General features: G+C 46.8%; 1 protein-coding gene across 1 annotated transcript in view; it reads right to left on the bottom strand.

Annotated features, from left to right (window-relative positions):
* AASS (aminoadipate-semialdehyde synthase) overlaps positions 1-24,091 on the bottom strand; it is a 119,864-nt gene that overhangs the window by 52,138 nt on the left and 43,635 nt on the right. Inside the window, exon 14 of the mRNA XM_029615165.1 lies at positions 12,489-12,610. Within this exon, the coding sequence (XP_029471025.1) occupies positions 12,489-12,610 (122 nt within the window). The remainder of the gene's footprint in view (positions 1-12,488; positions 12,611-24,091) is intronic.

Below are 24,091 nucleotides of genomic sequence, written 5' to 3'. Positions count from 1 at the left end.
TTTCAAGGCTGACATCACCCTAGATACACCCCTGCAGTGACCTCAGCCCTTCAGAATTCTCGTCAAAAGCCACTGTGGACATACTATTGAAAAAACTTGATTTAAAAAATGATTAAAAATGGATAACTGTAACTGAACTCAATCAATCATAAACACTGAACCCCAGTAAGAATATAGATGCCCTGATCTAGGGATTGGATGACAGCTTACCCGTAATCTCTTGGAATCGATATCCACTCCACGGGCAAATCCTTGGCACCGTTCTTGGGCATCCGTGGGTGGGATGCTGAGTCCATCTGTCTACACTAAGGAAAACGAAATTATCAGGAAAGTAATTTCTCCATTTCCTAGCGTGTAGCCAGATGGACTCAGGACCAATGGGATGTACAAAAGCTACTCCCGATCGAGGCAGGAGGCTGCCCGTGGCTGGTTAACACCGCCCTTGCAAAGGCTGAATCCTCTCAGGCCTGTACATCCAGGCAATAGAACCTGAAGAAGGTGTCCAAGGAGGACCACGTCACCGCTCAGCTGATAGACGGGAGACAGCAGTCTAGCTTCCGCCCATGAGACCACCTGAGCTCTAGTGGAATGAGCTTTAACTGAGAAGGTAATGGCTTTCCTGCCCCCACATAGGCTCCCATGACCACCTCCTTAATTCAGTGAGCTATGGTAGCCCACGAAGCTGGTTCGCCCTGCTTCCTTCCATCGTGAAGGACAAACAGGCGGTCTGTCTTTCGGACCGGCTCTGAAATTTCCAGATACCACACCAAAAGTCTACTGACACTCACGGAGGAGGCGGTATTCTTCCAAGTCCCTGTGCTTATCTAGGGATGGCAACGAAATGGACTGATTCAAATGAAACTCCGAGAGTACCTTGGGCAAGAAGGATGGAACGGTACGAAGCTGTAATGCTTCTGGAGTCATCTGGAGGAACGGTTCCCAACAAAAAGATGCGACTTGCTGAGCATATAGCTACCAGGAACAGTTTTCAAGGTTAAAAAACGCAAGGAATGACTGGCAGCGGCCGAAAGGAGGACCCTGCCAAAAATTCTAATACTAGATTAAGATTTCACAAGGAAACTGGCCACTGTAGGGGTGGCCGAAGGTGCTTCACCCCTTTCAGAAAACGGGCCATATCCGGATGAGTCGATAGGCGGGTTCCATTCATCTCACCCCTAAAACAGGAGAGATCCACTACCTGGACCTTCAAGGAATTAAGGGTCAAAACTTTATTCAAGCCATCCTGCAAAAATTCCAGTATTAGTGGTATTTTGACTGCTCGAGGGGGGCACCACATTCCTCGCACCAGGCCTCAAATACTCTCCAGACCCGTATACATGCTAGGAACATAGAGAACTTCCGAGCACGGAGTAAGGTGGCAATTACTGCCGCAGAATAACCTTGCTTCATCAGGCGAGCCCTCTCAAGGGCAAAACCGTAAGACAGAATAGAGTCAGATCCTTGTGAAAGACCGGGCCCTGCTGTTGCATGTCCCTGTGTGGTGGGAGGCACAAGGGGGTCTCAACCAGGAGTCTCCACATGTCCGCATACCATGGACATCTGAGCCAATCTGGAGCTACTAGCAGGACTAATCCCCTGTGGTGCTCAATTCTGCGAATGACCCTGCCCAGCAGGGACCATGGAGGGAGGGCGTATAGCAATTCTTCTTCTGGCCAGTTCTGAACAAGAGCGTTGATCCCCAAGGACCGCTGATCTCTTCTACGACTGAAGAATCAGGGAACCTTCACATTGTGAGATGCAGCCATCAAGCCGATGGACGGGAGACCCCAGCGATCCACTATCAGCTGAAAGATTTTGACCAACAACGCCCACTCTTCTGGATCCAGACTCTCCCTGCTTAGCAAGTCTGCTCCGACCCTGTCTTTTTCCTGCGATGTGGGAAGTTGAGATCATCTGTAGATTTATTTCCGCCCATTCCATAAGGAGATTATCTCCTGCGATACTTGTTGGCTCTTGGTTCCACCCTGGCAGTTGATGTAGGCTACCGTCATTGTGTTGTCCAACATTACACGGACTGCTTGACCCTGGAATATGTAGCTGAATTGTAGATACGCCAATCTGACTGCCTGGGCTTCCAGAGGGCCTCTTCCTCAGTCCAACATCCCTGGGCCATCAGTTCCTGACAGAGAGCTCCCCAGCCCAAGACTCGCGTCTGTTGTGAGAACCAGCCAGTATGACGAGCACAGGGGTACACCCCTGCTCAGATGAGCTTCCTGCAGCCACCATTGGAGTCAAGAGTATACTCCCATCGGTAAGTGGAAATGAATCGAATAGTCTTGAGACTGTGGGTTCCAACATGATGGTAGTGAGCACTGAAGTGGTCACATGTGTCCCCTAACTCATGGCACTACCTCCAGGGTTGTTACCATCAAACTGAGAACTTGGAGATAGCTCCACATCGTTGTGGGTATCGTGCTCATCAACTGAGGCACTTGGGACATCAACTTCTTTATCCTCATTGTCGGAAGGAAGAACTTGCCCTGCTCAGTGTCGAACCAGACTCCCAGATATTCCAAGGACTGAGAGGGCATGAGACTGCTTTTGTCCAGGTTTACAACCCAACTGAATTCCTGAAGAAAGGAGGTCACCCTGTTGGCCACCTGGAGACTCTCTACCACGGACTTGGCCCGGATCAACCAATCGTCCAAGTATGGGTGCACCAGGATTCCCTCTTTTCTCAATGCTGTCGCTACGACCACCATAATCTTGGAAATGTTCTGGGGGTGGTGGCTAAGCCAAAAGGCAGTGCCTGGAACTGATAATGGCGACCCAGTACTGCAAAGCATAGGAAACATTGGTGTTCTTAACGGATTGGAATATGTAGGTAGGCCTCAGATTGGTCCAGGGAAGTTAAGAACTCTCCCAATTGTACGACCATTATCAGAGCGTAGGGTTTCCATGCGGAAATGATTCACTCGCAGATGTTGGTTGTTGCTTTTGAGGTCCAGAATGGGGCAAAAGGAACCTTCCTTTTTGGGTACGATGAAATAGATGGAATAAAGCCCTCTATTTTCCTGGGGTGCAGGTACTAGGATTATAGCTCTCATCCTGAGAAACCTTAAAAGAGTAGTCTCACATTGCCTGCTTCTTGTGCTGGAAGTGGCAAGGAGATATCATGAATATGCACCGAGGAGTGCTGTGAAGTTCCTGTGCATATGCGTCTCGTATAACCTCCAGTACCCATTCATGCAAAGTAATCCTGACTCACCTCTGGTAGAAGAGGGACAGTCAACTCCTATCTCCTCGTTCTGAGAGTGGGTTTACAAATTTTCATTGGGGGGTTTCGGGACAAACCTGAAGCCAAGCCTGCCCCTCTCTTGGGCCGTCGATTACAAAAGGACTGAGACCTCCAAAATATTGAGTTTCTGCAGGGGTAAAAACATTGGGAGCCCCTGGATTGACCGCTCATATGCAAGGGGTGCTGCTACTGCTTTCTCTTATCTTCTGGTGGCCGAGGAACTGGAGATTCATCCCATTTACTGGCCAGCTTTTACAATTCGCTTCCGAAAAGGAGTGATCCTTTAAAGGGCATCTTTGTAAGATTTGCCTTGGAGGTTGCATCTGCTAAGCAATTCCGCAGCCATAGCTATCTTCTGGCCGCCACCATTGAGGCCACTCCTCTGGCCAAAGCTAGAAAGAAGACAGCGGGTTCCATAACCACTTTGGAATTCACCCCGAGTCATCCTCCTCCTGAGCTACCAGGGCACAACAAGAAGCAATCTGTAAAGTCATTGCTACTGCGTCAAAAACCTGTTTAAGTTTGGACTCCATCCATCTATCGTGCGCATCCTTTAAGGCTGCTCCTTCCTCCACTGGAATAGTTGTTTGCTTACAGATGGCACAGACCAAGCATTCCATTTTAGGGAAACACAAATTCTCTCACACTTCCGGATCCAGTGAGTATAGAGCTTCTAATGCTCATCCCTCTTTAAAACTTGCTTCTGGGCATCCCATTCCAGGGCAATCAACTCCTGGATGGCTTCCCATACTGGAAAGTGGCAAGAGGCTTTCTGTAGGGAGATCAGAACGGGGTTCTTCTTTGGTTCCATCATAGAGTCTGTCCCAGGAATTCCCAGCATCTTCAGGTCTGGAAAACCAGGGCCAGCAATTCGTCTCTATGGAAAAACCATATCATGGTCTGATACAGTTCTAAACCAGGGGGAATTTCCCCATCTTCCAAGGAATCTGTATCCTCCTCTTCATCCGTGCCGTCTGGGTCCCTGCCAGGAATATCCTTGGTGCATTGAGGCATGCCTCGAGGTCTGCAGAAGAAGTCGATGTTTCATCCGGACAGGGGCAAGTGAGGTAGCAGACTGTGCCTGCACGAAGGCTTGAAGGCCCTGGAAAAATTCCCCCAAGAGAAGGCAGCCAGGTCCATGCCTAGCACAGGATGTATTGGGGTAGGTACTGCTGAATTTCCCTCTCCCATGGATGACTGAGTCCCGGGGGCACTCAGATCCGGGTTACTTCCAGTTAAGGCTGTAGCTAACCCATCCTCTGAATGGGAGGAACTGGGCTTAGCAAAATCTGGAGAAGCCAACTCTCCCTGGGCTTCCTCATAGGTCAGTCTGTGAAGCCCTAATATGACAAGCAGTGCAGAGAGAAAGGTGCTTATGCTTCTTGGCTGCCGGAGTCATTGATGGTGGTAATTGTGTTCTGTCGGCTTGCGCTTAAAATTTTAGGTGCACAGATTTCAAACGCAGCGAGGTGCAAGCACAGCCTGGCGAGGTGCAAGCACAGATTTCAGACGCGGCGAGGTGCAAGCACAGCCCGGCTTTACCTGTATTCTGCGCTTAGTATGTATGCACACAATGTTATATGCACAGCGCATGCACAGAGCTGACGCACTGCATGCACAGACGTTCTATGGAGGGCAATACAGCACGCAGAAAGATGCACACAAAATGGCGCCACTGCGACCTACCACACGGTGTGCCGAGCAAGCCTAAAGCAGGGCCTAGCCCACCAGGGGACCGCTCAACCCGCTCGGAAGCCTACTTCCCCTTACCCCAACAGGATCAGGGACGATGTCAGTACGTGTGCCAAGCTAGGAGACCGGAGACATTCTTACCAAAACCCCTCCAAATGTCTCTGAATCGGGAGGTAAATAATCTCTCTCTTTTTTTTTTTTTTTTTTTAAACTTACCTGGATTCAGCGCTTACCGGCTGAGTACAGAGACGGTCTCCTGTTGCAGGGGGAGAGAACTTTGGCCGTCACCAACGCGCTCGGCTTCTTGTACCCGCTGCCTTTCAGCTGCTTAAGCAGCAAAGTACATGCCGGGAACCAGCTACCGGACCAAGGCACACCTCTGAGGGATCTCGGAAACCGCCTCAGGAATACTCAACTGGAACCTTTAGGTATCACCGCAGGAGAGCGGGGATCAATTTTTTCTCCAATTTAAATGTAGAATTTCTCCTTCCAAAAAGTACAGCAATCCCCATTGGGAGAGGTACGTCCACCATCTGCTGGAGAATGAGAAATACTGAAGGGCTGAGGTCACTGCGGGGTTGTATCTAGGGTGACGTCAGCCTTGAAATCTAACTCCATTTCCATCTGCTGACAGGGGAGCATAACCCATTGGTCCTGAGTCCATCTGGCTACATGCTAGGAAAATAGGAAATGTCAATGGAACAAAACAAAAACAAAAAAAAATGTCATTCGTTTTTCTTTAATTTTGAAAAAAAAAAAAAAAAGCTAACCCCCCCCCTCAAAAAAAAAAAAACCGTCTTCATTACCTGTCCAGAGCTTCCCCCAAAAAAGTGGCCAGGGCCTGGAACCCCCTCCAGGTTCCTCTCTCCCCCCCCCCCCCCCATTCCACCCACACAAACAAGAATAAAGTACCCTATGCCTGGATCCTTCTGGCATCCCTCCCCCACCAGTCCATTTTGGAAAAAAAGCAAGTGGGTCCAGGCCTCTTTCTATCCCCTACCAACTGCAACCCCTAACTCAACCCTCCCGCCTCATCCACAACCCCCAGGAACTCCCACAGCTGCTGAGAGCATGATACATTTATATCATTTCCAGTAGTGTCCGGCATTGCTTTGGCAGCAAAACCAGTAGCGTAAACTAGCATCAGTGCCATTCCACAATCCTGTGCCAACGTTGGTCACTGCTGGGAGCAGTATGACTGGACCGTGCCCTTCACCCCTACCCGGGTTGAAGGAGTTGTGAGTGATGCAGGAAGGGAGAGGCTAAGGGTTAGGGAGGGTCTCAGAGACCATCTCTTTTCCCCAAAATAGGAGAGAGTTAGGGAAGGCTCCTTGGGCTTCCATGGCCTGTAATTTATTATCAATCTAGGCCAGGTACGTCCGCCATCTGCTGGAGAATGAGAAATACTGAAGGGCTGAGGTCACTGCGGGGCTGTATCTAGTGTGACGTCAGCCTTGAAATCTAACTCCATCTCCATCTGCTGATAGGGGAGCATAACCCATTGGTCCTGAATCCATCTGGCTACATGCTAGGAAAATAGGAAATGTCAATGGAACAAAACAAAAACAAAAAAACAAAAAAAAATGTGCATCCTAAATACAAAAGGTTCTCAACCTTTTTCCCATCGTAACACACACCTGACAGACCACGCTCATGTGTGACGCACTGCTCATTACAATTCACGGCGGAAGTAAAAAATAAAGGCCCAGTATTGTTTTTATTGTTAAGAATGACATGAGGAAAAGATACGTATTCTGTCTGAACAGAAATTGTATAAATAGTAATCATCCCACACCAAAACAGCACCAATTTCCAGCACTTAAACAGTAATCACCTTACCTAAGAAAAGGTAATACTGAAAATATTACACCAGGCCTTAAGACACCAATACATCTCCTATTAGGAAAACGGACCAAGTCAGGCTGTTAAAGAGCCCGTCACAGAAATTACACGCCAGCAGAAACCCTCACCTGAATCACATGTGCTGACCCTCACCTAACAAAGAATAAAGAGACCAAAACGCATAAGGAAACTGCAACAAGCCAGAGTCTCTGTATGCAGTGTAACAAAGGAAAAAAAGAAACATCACCCATCCTTATAAAACAAATCAAGAAATATAAAATCAGTAGAAGTAAAACCATACTAACAAAAAGAACAGATTATTTCAAAACAGCTGATGAATGGAACATCCAATAATTAAAAACTCATATCAAAAATTTCTAGACACCAATAAAATATTTCAAAATAGCAGACACAAAGACTCAGTAATGAAAAATAATAAGGATACAAAAAATGTTTTGCTCTGCATACCTGGGAACATTTGATATCCAGGTGCCCTGAGATTGTTTTGAATTAGCAGGAGGAGGGGTGGTTTGCTTGGAACTTTCTCTTCTCTCTCAGTCACACACAGACACACATGCTCTCTCTTTCTCTCATTTACACATAGGCTCTCATTCACATTCTCACATGCTCCCTCACCTAAACCAGCTCTCAATCACATACATACTCTCTTTCACATATACAGGCTCTCAATCATTCACATACATGCTATCTCACTCACATACACACACACACACAGGATCTCAAACACATATGCTTGCTCATTCACTCACTCTCCCCCCCTCCCCCGAACCAGCGGCAGCAGCAGCCTCCTCCCAACCCTAAAGGCAGTAGCAACCTCCTTTATTTTCAACCCTCACGGAGAAAGGAGTCCCATCGGCCGTGAGGGTTGACGTTGTTCCTCATTTTACTCCGAGCTGCACTGCTCATCCTTCAGGCCGCACCTCTCCTTTTCTTCGGGCCGACGCTGCCCGCACTAGCATGGTCTCTTCTTCCCACGCACACACCTGCTGCTCACCACTTCCTCTTCCAGGGCGCGGGAAGAAGAGAGCATGCCGGTGCCGCTGACGCCAGCTCTCCTGCTGCGTTCCGCCCGGGATAGCACACAGGGCTTTCAGATACAAAGCACCCACAGACAACTGTGCCTGCTTTGCATACGGGTACTTTTTCCTGTGTAAAACAACATGCGCAAAGTTGAAGATGAAGTCTACATTCATTATAACAACACAGCAAGGTGGTAGGTGATGGCAGCTAAAGACCACGTTGGCCCATCCAATTGAGATTCTTCCACTTTGGGTTGACAAACACACAAATTCCCTTCTGCCACTGAATGTTAACTCCAACCATCCATATCTTCCTCCCCTGCCCCAATCCTCTCTTACTTGACCTCACAACCTTTTCCCCACAATCACCCTCCACATCTGCCCCATGCATGCCCAAAATGTGTTAAATGTGTTTAGCCCTGTCTTATTCTCCTCCCACGACGAGCACCTCCTCTAAATGTGCCTAGAAATACTTGTGTTGCGGAACGTATTATGCATTTTTTGACATCAAGTTTTAAGAGAGAGAAATTTTCAATTTACAGACATAAATGTCAGTGAATATGCTCCTCTATGGCATTTACACTCATTACAAAGGACCATATTTAAAATTCAACCTTTAAAATCTTAACTATACCAGCCTGACAAAATGTATACATCTCGACTCGGACTGTAAATGCAGCTCAGCATATATACATACAATCATTTTTTTAGTTCCAACATTAAAATGCCATTCCAAAATAAATCTAGATATAACAAAATAGGAAACATTTCAGAAATATTTCTTTAAAGAGTTTCCAAGATTACCCCTTTCATCCCCATCCGATGACCCCCTTGTTCTAAAGCCTCCTTTCCATTGAAGAGGCTTGCCTCCTGTGAATGGAAACCTTGTAGGTATTTAAATGTCTCTGTCATATCTCCTCTATCTCGCCTTTTCTTTAGGATAAACACATTTTGATCGTTAAGCCTGCCCCCACATGTTTTATAATGAAGACCGTTGACCATTTTAGTAGCCACCCTCTGACTCCATCCTTTTGAAGGTGCGGTCTCTAGAATTGTACACAGTATTCCAAGTGAGGTTTCACCAGGGACCTATATAGGGGTAATATCACCTCCCTTTTTCTGCTGATCAATCCTCTCCCTATGCAGCCAAGCATCTTTCTGGCTTTTTCAGTAGCTTTACCACCTTAAGATCACCAGATATAATCAAAGCCAGATCCTGCTTTTTGTTCGTGCGTAGAAGAATTTCACCCCCAATGCTGTACCCCTCCCATGAGTTTTTGCATCCTAAATGTATAACAATTTTTTAGCATTGAATCTTAGCTGCCACACCCTAGACCATTCCTTTAGCTCCGCTAGATCCCTTCTCATATTTTCCACATCTTCCTGTTTGTCTACCGCAGGGGTCGGGAACCCATGGCTCGCGAGCCAGATATGGCTCTTTTGAGGGCTGCATCTGGCTCGCAGACAAGTGTCGCCATACTTCGCGGTTCCCCGCTGACCCAGCTGCTCCCCGGTCCTCCGCCGCCCGGGCTTAAAATGCTGTCAGCCCGGGCGGAACGCGGCAGGACAGCTGGAGTCAGCGGCACCGGCGTGCTCTCTTCTCCCCCTCCCCCCCCCGCGGCCCGGAAGAGGAAGTGGAGAGCATCGGGTGCCTGCGCGGGAAGAAGAGACCACACTAGCGTGGTCTCTTCTTCCGCGCAGGCACCCGATGCTCACCACTTCCTCTTCCGGGCCGCGGGGGGGAGGAGAAGAGAGCACGCCGACTGGAGTCATCCGGGTGCCTGCGCGGGAGTCATCGGGTGTCAGCCGGGTGCCAGCGCTGGAGTCATCGGGTGCCTGCGCGGGTCTTCCCGCGCATGCACCCGATGCTCTCCACTTCCTCTTCCGGGCCGCGGGAAGAAGAGAGCACGCCGGTGCTCTCTTCTTCCCGCGGCCCGGAAGAGGAAGTGGAGAGCATCGGGTGCCTGCGCGGGAAGACCCGCGCAGGCACGCTAGTGTCCGACGGGAAGAAGACTGCAGCGCGGCTCGGAGGAAAATGAAAATCTTCAACCGCGGCCGATGGGACTCCGCCTTCGCGAGGGCTGAAAATGAAGGAGGTTAGCGTTGGGAGGTGGCTGCTGCTGCCGCGAGTTCCCGGGGGGGGGGGGGGGAAGGGGGAGAGAGAGAGTGAATGAATGAGCGAGCAAGCATGTGTGTTTGAGATCCTGTGTGTGTGAGTGAGAGATTGCATGTATGTGAATGATTGAGAGCCTGTATATGTGAAAGAGAGTATGTCTGTGATTGAGATCCTGCCTGTGAGAGAGAGAGCATGAATGTAAGTTTACCATTGGGACCCTGTATGTGTAAGTTTGTAATTGAAAACCTGTTTGTTTGAAAGAGTATGTGTGTATGATTGAGATCCTTTGTGTGTGAGAGAGATCATGTGTATGTATGATTAAGAGCCTGTGTGTATAAGTAAGAGAGAGATCATGTGTGTCTGTGTCTGATTGACAGCTGGTTTAGGTGATGGAGCATGTGAGTATGTGATTGAGAGCCTGTGTTTAAATGAGAGAGAGAGACCATGTGTGTCTGTGTGATTGAGAGCTGATTTAGGTGAGGGAGCATGTGAGTATGTGATTGAGAGCCTGTGTGTAAATGAGAGAAAGAGAGGACATGTTTGTAAGCATGTGAATGAGAGTCTGTGTGTGAGAGAAAAAGACAGCATGTATTTATGTGATTGAAAGCCTGTGTGTGTGTAAGCGTGAAAAGATAGACAGCATGTGTGTAAATGTGTAATTAAGAGCCTATATAAGTGAGAGAGAAAAAACATTTGTATATGTGAGTGACTGAGAGCATGTGTGTATAGGTGTGTCATTGAGAGCCAGTGTGAGAGAGAGCGCTGGTATGTGACTGAGAGAGGAGAAAGTTCCAAGCAAACCACCCCACCTCCTGCTAATTCAGAACAATCTCAGGACACCTGGATATCAAACGTTCCCAGGTATGCAGAGCAAAAAAATTTTTGTATCCTTATTATTTTTCATTACTGGATCTTTGTGTCTGCTATTTTGAAATATTTTGTTGGTATCTGGAAATGTTTTATATGAGTTTTTAATTATTGGATATTCCACTCATCAGCTGTTTCGAAATATGTTCTTTTTGTTAGTACAGTTTTACTGCTGATGATTTTATATTTCTTGATTTGTTTTATAAGGATGTGTGATGTTTCTTTTTTCCTTTGTTACACTGCATACAGAGACTCTGGCTTGTTGCAGTTTCCAATTCAGTTTTTGTCTGCATGCTTCTTGTTATGCGTTTTGGTCTCTTTATTCTATGTTAGGTGAGGGACAGCACGTGATTCAGGTGAGGTTTTCTGCTGGCGTGTAGTTTCTGTGTAGGACTCTATAGCAGCCTGACTTGGTCCGTTTTCCTAATAGGAGATGTATTGGTGTCTTAAGGCCTGGTGTAATATTTTCAGAGACTTATTGTACTTTAAAAGTGTGATCTTACATAAAATGCACACATTTACTTGTATTTAGTTTTAAACATATTGTATGGCTCTCATGGAATTACATTTTAAAATATGTGGCGTTTATGGCTCTCTCAGCCAAAAAGGTTCCTGACCCCTGGTCTACCCTGTTGCAGATTTTGGTATCATCAGCAAAAAAAACAAACCTTTCCCCAACAATCCTTTCACAATATCGTTCATGAAAATGTTGAAAAGAACTGGTCCAAGGATCAATGCTTGAGGCACAGTACTAATATAATGCCCCCTCCTTGGAGTGAACTCAGTTTACCACTACCCTCTGTGGCCTCCCACACAACCAGTCTTTAACCCAGTCAGTCACTCTAAGGCCCATTCCGAGGATGCAGAATTTATTTATAAGTAACCCAAATTAAAGGCTTTACTGAAATCCATGTACACTGCATCTCTTAGAAACTGCTGATGATTGATGACAGTGTACACTATGAACTCAGTCAAGAATCACGCACAGCAGCACTAGTACTGTGTCACTGACACTTTTACAAAAAGAAAGCAAGCTGCCCCCGGTCACAGTCAGTCACTGGTCACTTTGCACACTCTGGCCACTCTGCAAGAAAAAAAATCAAATTCTCTCTGTTTCTTGCAGACACTGACACAATGTACAAGTGCAGTCTTACTCTGTTGTTATACAGTTACATTGTAACCCTCTGAGGGGGACAGATTAATTGAATAAAGTAAAGTTTCTCTCACCAAGACCTGCTGAATACCGTCACACGATGACCTCGTTGTACAGCCATCTAGACTAATTCTCAGCAAGGCAATCATTACTATTGAAATCCCTCCAGCTAGCAGTTACAAATGAGTGCAAACCAGGTCCAGAGCTTTCTCGTTTGCTGCAGTGAAATTACCAGAAAGAATGCAAGAGCTGCAGGAGACTGAGATTTTAAGAAAGGGCATTAAAGTCCTGCTTTTTCACTGAAACCTATAGGTAGGTTATCATGATTTGCTCAGTTAGGTTTTATATAGATGTCTCATTTTAGTATTTATTTTGTCATATGATGTTTTGTAAAGAAAATGGATTTTATGAATGTATTCTTGTAATCCACTGTGGTCTGATGCTTTGAAGAAGCGAAATATAAGAGATTTTAAATAAAAAAGTAAATATATAAATATATAAATAAATGAGTGCACCTACCTACAGTGATCTCAACATTGGGATCTCTTGTAAGATAGCTGATTACTGGTCCAGAAACATATCCCGATCCAAGCACTAAGATCTTCTTCTTGGCCCCCATGGCCATCAGTTGAGCATGCTCCCTGCAATTATTACAGGCACAAAGTTAGCCAGCACTAATTTGTTTTATAAAAAAAATAAACCTGCAAATAGAGAAATTACTTACCTGATAATTTTGTTTTCCTTATTGTGGACAGATGGACTCAGGACCAATGGGTATTGTGCTCTTCTGCTAGCACATGGGAGACGGAGTCAGATTTCAAGCTGACGTCATCCTCGGTACATATACCCCTGCCCTGACCTCACTTCCTCAGTATCCTCTCCGAAAAGCCAGTGTGGATATATCTTTGCTGAACTAACTTGCTTAAACTTGATTAAAACTTGACTGGTTCAACTGATTTCCAAACTGGAGACTGCTGGTGCATTCAACCGATTAACGCCGACACCGGACAAATGTAGGTGTCTTGAACTAGGGGTAGGCCGTGGCTTACCCCTATTTGCTTAGTCTCAAGGTTTACCATTCGAGGTTCTCCCTTTTCTGGGGCAGCCGTGGGTGGGATGCTGAGTCCATATGTCTACACTAAGGAAAACGAAATTATCAGGTAAGTAATTTCTCCATTTCCTAGCGTGTAGCCAGATGGACTCAGAACCAATGGGATGTACAAAAGCTACTCCCGGACGGGGCGGGAAGGCTGCCTGTGGCCCACTTAGTACTGCCCTTGCGAAGGCTGTGTCCTCCCGGGCCTGAACATCCAGGCGGTAGAACCTGGAAAACGTGTGTCTGGAGGACCACGTCACCGCACGAAAGATCTTGGCTGGTGACAGCAGCCTGGTTTCCGCCCAGGAGGTTGCCTGGGCTCTCGTAGAGTGAGCCTTAATCTGTAGGGGTAAGGGTTTGGCCTGCCTCTATGTAGGTTGCCTTGATTACTTCTTTGATCCAGTGGGCTGTGGTCACCCGCGAGGCCGCTTCCCCTTGTTTCTTCCTGCTGTGAAGAACGAACAGGTGGTCCGTTTTGTTCTGATCTTTCCAGGTATCGGACTAGGAGTCTGCCGACATTTAGATGGCGAAGAAGGCGTGAGTCTTCAGAGTCCTTCTGTTCATCTGGAGATGGTAGCGAAATGGTTTGGGTCACGTGAAATTGGGAAACCACTTTCGGTAAGAAAGAGGGGACTGTGCACAGTTGTATGGTTCCAGGAGTGAACTTAAGGAATGGTTCCTGACAGGATAGTGCCTGTAGTTCAGAGATGCAACGAGCTGAACATATTGCCACCAAAAATGCCGTCTTCAATGTTAAGAGGCATAGTGACAGACCGCGTGTTGGTCTGAAGGAAGCCCCTGCTAGGAAGTCCAATGCTAGAATGAGATTCCATAGGGGCACTGGCCATTTTAAGGGTGGTCGGAGCTGTTTAACCCCTTTCAGGAAATGGGACACATCTGGATGGGTTGATAGTCTGATGACGTCCACTTCGGCTCTGAAACAGGTCAGCGCGGAGATTTGGACCTTGAGGGAGTTGAGTAACACCCTTTCATCATCCCATCCTGTAGGAACTCCAAAATCATGCGGATTTTGGCTGTCCACGCGAGAATCCCATGGTCCTCACACCAGGCTTCGAACACTCTCCAGATTCTTATGTAAGACAGGGATGTGGAGAACTTGTGCGCTCGGAGCAGGGTGTCAATCATGGCCTTTGAGTAACCGTGCTTCTTCAGGCGAGTCCTCTCAAGGGTCAGACTGTAAGAGAGAATTGAGACGGATCTTCGTGGAGGATCAGTCCCTGCCGGAGAAGGTCCCTGTGTGGAGGTAGGCACAGAGGGTTCCCTGCAAGGAGACTTCGCATGTCTGCGTACCATGGTCGTCTTGGCCAGTCCAGGGCCACCAGCAGAACTAGTTCCCTGTGATGCTCTATCTTGCGGAGGACTCTGCCCAATAGTGGCCATGGAGGGAAGGCATACAGAAGGTCTTCCTCTGGCCAGGTCTGGATGAGGGCGTCGGTTCCTAGGGATTGTGGCTCTCATCTGCAGCTGAAGAACCTGTGGACTTGGGCACTGAGATGGGTAGCCAGTAGTTCCATGGCTGGGAGGCCCCAGCGATTTACTATCAGTTGTAAAGCTGTGGTCAACTGCGTCCATTCCCTCTGCTGAGGTAGTTTGCTGAGACGTTGTCTTTTCCCACGATATGGGAGGCCGAGAACCCTTGTAGGTTTATCTCTGCCCATGCCATGAGGGGGTCTATGTTTAGAAACACCTGCTGGCTCTTAGTTCCTCCCTGGCGGTTGATGTAAGCAACTGTTGTCGCGTTGTCCGACATTACCCTGATTGACTCGCCATGGAGTCTGTGGCTGAATCGCAGGCATGCTAGTCTGACTGCTCATGCTTCCAGGTGGTTTATGTTCCATTCCACCTCTTTCTTGTTCCATTGTCCCTGGGCTGTCACAGTTCCTGACAATGGGCTCCCCACCCTCGCAGGCTCGCATCCATGGTGAGCAATATCCAGTTCGGTGGGGATAGGCTTACTCCTCTGCTTAGGTAGTCTTCCTGTAGCCACCATTGGAGCTGGGTCCGAACCTCTGCTGGTAGTTGGAGGTGAATTGAGTAGTTCTGGGACAGTGGGTTTCATCGTGATAGTAGGGAGTGCTGGAGCGGTTGCATATGGGCCCTTGCCCACGGAATGACCTCCAGGATTGATGTCATGAGGCCGAGGACTTGAAGGTAGTCCCATACCTTGGGGCATGCATTGGTCATCAATCGTTGCAATTGTGCCATCAGTTTCCTTCTCCTCGGAGGGGGGAGGAAGACTCTGTTCTGTTTGGTGTCAAACCAGGCCCCCAGGTACTCTAGGGACTGAGAGAGCTGTAGACTGCTCTTGCTCATGTTCACGATCTACCCGAGCTCCTGCAGTAGGCTCTTGACTTGCTGGTCACCTGCAGGCTCTCCTCCGGAGATTTCGCCCTGATCAGCCAGTCGTCCAGGTAAGGATGTACCAGGATTCCTTCCTCAGTGCTGCCGCCACGACCACCATAATTTTGGTGAAGGTCCTGGGGGTAGTTGCTAGGCCAAAGGGAAGCACCCGGAACTAGTAATGGTGACCCAGTATCGCAAAGCGCAGGAAGCGCTGGTGATCCTGATTGACTGGGATGTGAAGATAGGCTTCGGAGAGATCCAGGGAGATTAGGAACTCTCCCAGTTGTACTGCCATTATAACGGAGCACAGAGTTTCCATGCGGAAGTGTAGCACCTGCAGAAAACAGTTGACGTTCTTGAGATCCAGGATGGGCCAGAATGACCCTTCCTTCTTGGGAATGATAAAATAAATGGAATAGCGCCCAGTATTTTGCTGGAGCGTGGGCACCAGAGTTATTGCCTTCAGACTGAGAAGTCTTGTTAGTATGGTTTCTTCTGGCAGTCTCTTGGAATGGGAGTGGCAGGGTGATCTCATAAATGTCTCAAGGGATGATGCGGAATTCCAGAGAGTACCCTTCTCGAATGCTGTTTAGGACCCATTTGTCCAGCGTTATCTCGACCCATCTTTGGTAGAAGAAAGTTAGTCGACCCCCTAATTTTTCTTCCTGTGAATGGGTCAGCCTCTTCTCATTGTGGGGCACAGCTGGAGCCTGCCCCTAGTCCTGCTCCCCTCTTGGTCTGTCTGCTCCAAAAGGATTGGGACCTTCCGGAGGGGTGAGGTGCCTGGAACTGCGCGTTCCTGTAGGGTCTAAAGCACTGCGATCCTCTGCCCTTGGCTCTTCTGGGGGAGGGACGCCGAGATCTTTTATTCCTATCTTCAGGTAGTCTAGACACTGGAGATTTGCCCCATTTGTTGGCTAACTTCCCCAATTCGCTTCCGAATAAGAGAGATCCTTTAAAAGGCATTCTTGTGAGATTTGCTTTAACTGTCGCATCCACAGACTAATTTTGTAGCCATAGTTGTCTTCTGGCTGCCACTACCAAGGCAACGCCCCTGGCTGAGGTGCGCACTAGATCTGAGCTTGCATCAGTGAGGAAGGACACTGCAGGTTCCATAGACTCTCCGGTATGAGTTCTGGAGGTATCAGTCTCTCTCGAGAGGAGCAAACAGGAACGTGCCATCAGTGCGCAGCAGGAAGCAATCTACAGTGTCATTGCTGTTGCATCAAAGGCTTGTTTAAGGATGGATTCCAATCGTCTGTCATATCCTTCAGTGCCACTCCTCCCTCAATGGGAATCGTTGCTTACTTTGAGACAGCACAGACCATAGCGCCCACTTTCGGGAAATGCAGGCATTCTTTGGCCACAGGTTCCAGAGGGTATAGGGCTTCCAATGCCTGCCCCCCATTTGAAGCTGGCTTCCGGGGCATTCCATTCCAGGTCAATCAGTTCCTAGATGGCTTCCATCATTGGAAAGTAGTATGAGGCCTTACGAAGGGACATCAAGATGGAGTTAAGAACATAAGAACATGCCATACTGGGTCAGACCAAGGGTTCATCAAGCCCAGCATCCTGTTTCCAACAGTGGCCAATCCAGGCCATAAGAACCTGGCAAGTACACAAAAACTAAGTCTATTCCATGTTCTTCTTTGGTTCCACCATAGGGTCCGTGCCCGGAATACCCAGCATCTTTAGGGTCTGGGAAACAAGGGCACGTAATTCGTCCTTGTGGAAAAAGTGAAGCATGGTTCGGTATGGTTCCATTCCTGGAGGGATTTCTCCTTCCTCCAGGGAGTCACTCTCATCATCTGAGGTGTCTGGATCTCTGTTAGGGAAGTTCTTGGTTAGGGAAGGCATGTCTCGAGGCATCTGAGCTGGACCGGGAGGATCTAGAGCTCCCGGTAGGTGTTGAGCTTGGTGCGCAGCTGGGGCTGGTTGCGCCTGAACGAAGATTTGCAGCCCTTTGAAAAATTCCACCCAGGAGAAGATCCCTGGGTCCATGTTGATCCCAGGGAGAGGTGGAGAAGGGGCCCCAGAGGTCCCCTCCTGTGGGGCGGTCTTGCCGGAGATACATAGGTCCGGGGAGCAATTGTCAGTAGTTCCGGACTCCTCTCCCGAGAGTAGGGGTCCAGGTTTTGGTTCCCCCTGGGCTTCACAGGCAGGACTCCAATTCAGGCTGCACGGCTCTTTTGTGGCAGGCTGAGCAAAGGGAGTGTCCCTTGGCCTTCTTGGGTGGCGGTGCCATTGTTTTCCATGAATTTGTGCGCATGGCTGCCTTCAAAAACGTGTCTGTGCACATAGTTATGTGCACGGGTGCACTTAGTTGTGCGCGTCGAATGCGCTCGGCTGTGCGCATGTCTCAGTTGTGCGTGCCGCTGTGCACGCGTCTATATTGGGTGCACGCAAGTAAGGTGCATCGACTGCCTGGCCTGCCCCGCGCATACCGCCGGTCCAGGAGGCAATATGGCGCCAACGACCCTGATCGCAAGATGGCACCCCCGGAGGGTCTCCACGTGTGTGGACCCTTGCACCAGATCGGGGCCTAGCCCAAGCAGGGCTGCTCAACCTGATCGGTGCCCCTTTAAACCTCGCCGGAAAAAAACTTTTGGTACGGCAATCCGAGCTCTGGAGACCGGAAACCTGAATTTAAAGATTTCTACCTTACCTGACTCAGTCTCCCATCTGCTAGCAGAAGAGCACAATACCCCATTGGTCCTGAGTCCATCTGGTTACATGCTAGGAAACTATTAACCCTAACTATTTACTGGAAAATCTCATGCTTGGGAACTTTACCAAAGAGCTTGTGTCAGATTTGAGAGAAAGTGTTCAGTGGAGCTCTGACAAGCTTCAAGACTCGAGTAATAGTAACCTGATCTGCATGCAAGTAGCAAGCCCACCTCCTCCCATGTAATTTATATCACAAGGTATTCTGCACCTAAGGAGAAAGGACATGTCAACAGAGAAGAGCGGGGATAGAAGAGGCAATCTATTCTGGCAGAAGATCAAGTTCTATTTTTACTCTGCTGCACTCCAACAAGCCTCCAAGGTGCATTATTACCAGTGGTTCTCAACCTTTTTTCGGCCGGGATACACCAGATGGTTCTCACATGCGTGATCAGTGAACATGTGACCGTCACAGGGCTAAACATAAACATGCACTCTGCATCCACAGGAACCGTTCGACCCCCAACAATGGGTGCAGAGCAGAACTAGGGCATTACCCAGTACAACTCACCATACAAAAAATATATTCTGGTTCTGGTGTCATCTCAGTAAAAGCAAAACAAACTCTCTCTACTACCAGGCACAATACCCCTCCTTACAAAAAGACAGTAATTTACCACTAATGCATATCCTATTGAGAAAACACAACAAATAAGATAGATACAAATGCCTACATGCTAGTGAAATACCTCACCTCAGTCACACACCCAGAACTGATCTTCACCAAGTACAGAAAGACAACAAAGTATAAATATGTAGACAAACTGGAATGGAAAACCAAAAAAGCCACTCCTCATCAGTGCAAACCTGGAGAAAGGTAAGAGAAATATGGCACTTACATAGTCCCAAGATCTGCAATAATGCACACAAACTAATCTGCACAAAGTTACTCCTGCATTATGGAACACACTCCAACAGTAACAACCCTATCTAAGAAAAGGCAACCCTATAAAATATTAAACCAGGTCCTAAACACGAATATACCTCATATTAGGAAAATAGAATAAGCCAAGCTGCTACAGAGCCCCACACAGAAATAACTGTAAAACTATACTAATAAATGTTTCAAAACAGCTGATGAACAGAATAACACCCAACTCATAAAAGTTATTAAAAATTGTCCAAATATCAACAAATTATTTCAAAACAGCAGACTTCACATAACACCCAATAATTAAAATGGCAGTCAATCAAGAAAAATAAAACATTTTATTTATTTATTTAACATAATTTATATACTGCCTATGCAAACGTTAAGTGAGATCTAAGGTGTTTGTGATAAAATAAGAGTAGAAATACACAATTCATAAATAAAGTAAAAGAGGAAGAAAAATAAAAATACAAGTTCATAATAGAATATAATAAAGTGTAGTTAAAAGTAATAAAAATAAGAAGAAATGTAGAGCTCATGGTATTGTGTGGGAATTGTTAAAAATGGAAGGCAAAAGCACACACCAGAAGCAGCAGAGGCTGCTGAAGCTCTGTCCTCATGATCCTCTTCTCAGGGCCCACAGCCAGTTACTCACACACACACATCCCCAATTAGACTCCACAACCAGTCTCGGTCTCTCTCACATACACACACAAACACAAACACACACCCACCAGTCTCTCTCTCAATCACACACAAATGCTCTCGCACCCATTCCCCCCCTTACACACACACAAGCTCTCACTAAAGCACCCATTCACACCCGCACACACACATCCACATCCCCAGGCTCCCATCTACACCCACACCTAGGCTCCCATTCACATCCACACCCAGACTCCTATTCCCACACTCCCATTCTCACATGCATGCACCGGGTCTCACCACCAAAACTCTTCTTCCTTCGCTGCAGGGATGGGCTCCAGTTCCACTGCTGCTTTACTCTGAAGGGCCTTCTTTTTTGCCACCACGGGAATGAGCTCCCACGGTGGCCTTGCTTGGTCGAGGTCAGGTTTCCTCTTCGCCACCACAGGGATGAGCTCCCGTGGTAGCCTTTGCTTGGTCGGGGTTCAATACTGCCACTCCTCGCAGCCCCTCTCAAACCACCCCACCATCGGGCTATGCAATGCCCCTTCTTCTTCCCTCACTGGCCAATCAGAGGCTTCCTCCCTTCTTCCTACTCCTACTGGCAGGTAGAAGGGACGTGGCTTCTGACTGGCCTGTGCAGGGGCAAGAAGAATGGAAGAGGCTTACCATTGGGCAGTGGGGGCAGGAAGAAAGGAGGCTTCCTATTGGCTCGCAAAGGCAGGAAAAAGGGAAGCACAACTGGGGCAGTGGGACTCCGGAGCCGCAACACACTAGTGTGCTGTAACACACCGGTTGAGAATCGCTGCATTATACGATTCTAAAAACATAAGAAACTGCCATACTGGGCCAGACCAAGGGTCCATCAAGCCCAGCATCCTGTTTCCAACAGTGGCCAATCCAGGTTACAAGTTCCTGGCAAATACCCAAACATTAAGTAGATCCCATACTACTAATGCCAGTAATAGCAATGGCTATTCCCTTTGCCAGCTTAATTAAAAGCAGTTAATGGACTTCTCCTCCAAGAACTTATCCAAACCTTTTTTCAAACTCAGCTACACTAATTGCACTAACCACATACTCTGGCAACAAATTCCAGAGCTTAATTGTGCATTGAGTAAAAAAGAATTTTCTCCAATTTGTTTAAAATGTGCTACTTGCTAACTTCATGGAATGCCCCTAGTCCGTCTACTATCCAAAAGAGTAAATAATAAATTCACATTTACCCATCTAGACTTCTCATGATTTAAAGACCTCTATCATATCCCCCCTCAGCCGTCTCTTCTCCAAGCTGAACAGCCCTAACCTTTTTAGCCTTTCCTCATAGGGGAGCCATTCCATACCCTTTATCATTTTGGTTGCCCTTCTCTGCACCTTGTCCAGTGCAATAATATCTTTTTTGAGATGCGGTGACCAGAACAGTACACAGTATTCAAGGTGCGGTCTCACCATGGAATGATACAGAGGCATTATAACATTTTCCATTTTATTCACCATTCCCTTCCTAATAATTCCTAACATTCTGTTTGCTTTTGTGACTGCTGCAGCACACTGAGCCAACGATTTCAATGTATTATCCACTAAGATGCCTAGATCTTTTTCCTGGGTGTTAGCGCCTAATATGGAACCTAACATCATGTAACTACAGCATGGGTTATTTTTCCCTATATGCATCACCTTGCACTTGTCCACATTAAATTTAATCTACCATTTGGATGCCCAATCTTCCAGTCTCGCAAGGTCCTCCTGCAATTTATCACAATCTGCTTGAGATTTAACTACTCTGAATAATTTTGCATCATCTGCAAATTTGATTACCTCACTCATCATATTCCTTTCCGGATAATTTATAAATATATTGAAAAGCACCAGTCCAAGTACAGATCCGAGGCAATCTACTGTTTACCCTTTTCCACTGAAAAAAATTTAACCATTTAATCCTACTGTCTTTTTCCTGTCTTTTAACCAGATTGTAATCCACGAAAGGACATCGCCTCCTATCCCATGACTTTTTAGTTTTCTTAGAAGCCTCTCATGAGGAGCTTTGTCAAACGCCTTCTGAAAATCCAAATACACTACATCTACCGGTTCACCTTTATCCACATATTTATTAACCCCTTCAAAAAAATGAAGCAGATTTGTGAGGCAAGACTTCCCTTGGGTAAATCCATGCTGACTGTATTCCATTAAACCATGTCTTTCTATATGCTCTGTGATTTGCATCTTAAGAATAGTTTCCACTACTTTTCCCGGCACTGAAGTCAGGGTCACTGATCTATAGTTTCCCGGATCACCCCTGGAGCCCTTTTTAGTTTCAATGATTTTTATTGCAGAAATTAAAATGAACAACCAACCAGACCTGGGCGCAGGAACACTTATGCACCCCAGCTGGCAATGCAACAACAGTTATGCAACATATCATTATCCATCTCTATCCAAGTATAATCCCCTATCCCCAAAATCACACCCCTCCCCCTTCTCCCTTCGTTGTCCCCCCCCCCCCCCCCCCAAATCACTGCCCACAATTCTTAAACCACGCACTACGTCCTCAGGCCACTTCCACTGAGAAGAAACTATTTGAAGAATATTGGGGTTACATTGGCCACCCTCCAGTCTTAAGGTACAATGGATGATTTTAATGACCGGTTACAAATTTTAACTAATAGATCTGAAATTTCATTTTTGAGTTCCCTCAGAACACTGGGGTACATACCATCCAGTCCAAGTGATTTGTTATTCTTTAGTTTGTCAATCTGGCCATTTACATCTTTCTGGTTCACAGTGATTTGGTTCAGTTCATCTGACTCATCACCCTTGAAAACCATCTCTGGAACCAGTATCTCCCCAACATCCTCATTAGTAAACATAGAACTAAGAATTAATTTAGTCTTTCTGCAATGGCCTTATCTTTCCTAAAAGCCCCTTTAACCCCTCTTTACGGCCAACTTCATTTCAAATTCTCTCTTAGCCTGTCTTATCAATGTTTTACACTTAACTTGACAATGCTTATGCTTTTTCCTATTTTCTTCAGATGAATCCTTCTTCCAATGTTTGAAGGACTTTTTTGGCTAAAATAGCCTCTTTCACCTCACCTTTTAACCATGATGATAATCGTTTTGCCTTCCTTCCACCTTTCTTAATGCACGGAATACATCTGGACTGCGCTTCTAAGTTTGTATTTTTAAACAAACAATGTCCACGCCTGTTGTACACTTTTAACCTTTGCAGATGCACCTTTCAGGTTTTTTTTCTATTTTCCTCATTTTATCAAAGTTTCCCTTTTGAAAATTTAGTGTTAGTGCTGTAGATTTACATATTGTCCCCCTTCCAGTCATTAGTTCAAATTTGATCATATTATGATCACTATTGCCAAGTGGCCCCACTACCATTACGTCTCTCACCAAATCCTGGCCATTTTGGCCAGGTGGATAGTAGTATACTCCTATCACTGTACTCTTACCCAACACACATGGGATTTCTAACCATATAGATTCTACTAAGCATTTATTCGCTTGCATACAACCCAACCCTGTTGGGTTGTATGCCCTTCCGGACATAAAGCGCCACACCCCCACCAAGCTGATCTTCTCTATCATTGCAATATAATTTGTACCCAGATATAGCACTGTCCCATTGGTTATCCTCCTTCCTCCAGGTCTCTGAAATGCCAATTATGTCAATCTCATCTTTCACTGCTATTCACTCTAACTCTCCCATCTTACTTCTTAGACTTCTGGCATTGGCATTCAGACATTTCAAAGTGTGTTTTTTGTTTGTATTAACAACCTGCTTTTCAGTTGATAGGAATAATTTGAAATCCTTTAGCTTGGGTGATTCTTTACTTATAGGCTGGCTGTGGCTTTAGGCCTTTCGGAATGAACTGGTCCCTTTCAATGCCTTGTACAACAGGTAGCAAGAACTTACAAAACGAAAACACTAGGTGAGACATTATGGGATAGAGAATAACCGGAGATTCCTCCCTTCTGACTGAGCCATGGTGTTGTCTAGTTGCAAATGAACTTCAGTATCTTGGTTTTATTTCAACACGAGTGTCTCATTCTGGTTCATTCCCTCACCTTATCCTCCCCATTACCTTCCCCTGTGTTTCTACCATCAAAAGGAAGGAGAGGGAAAGTGAAGGAAACAGCTTGATCTTCACCTGGAACTGGAAAGAAGCAGCAATGTAAGTGCTGCGATCATTAGACCCACCCCCCCATGACGTCACTAACATCGGACAGTTAAGACAGCCTCAACACCAGGCGTCGCGCACCGAAGGGGGCGCGACAAAGGGGCTCTCCCCTTTGTGCACCCCTTCGTGCAAACCTTTGTGTATATGTAAAAATTTATATTTATGTTTCCTTTGTTAACTAAGCTGTTTCATTGAATTCGACTAAGGAATTTTTTCCTGCTTTTTCTGTTTCA

This window comes from Rhinatrema bivittatum, chromosome 9 (genome assembly GCF_901001135.1).
Source record: "Rhinatrema bivittatum chromosome 9, aRhiBiv1.1, whole genome shotgun sequence".
Lineage (NCBI taxonomy): Eukaryota > Metazoa > Chordata > Amphibia > Gymnophiona > Rhinatrematidae > Rhinatrema > Rhinatrema bivittatum.
This window is presented reverse-complemented; position numbering and strand designations above follow the sequence as displayed.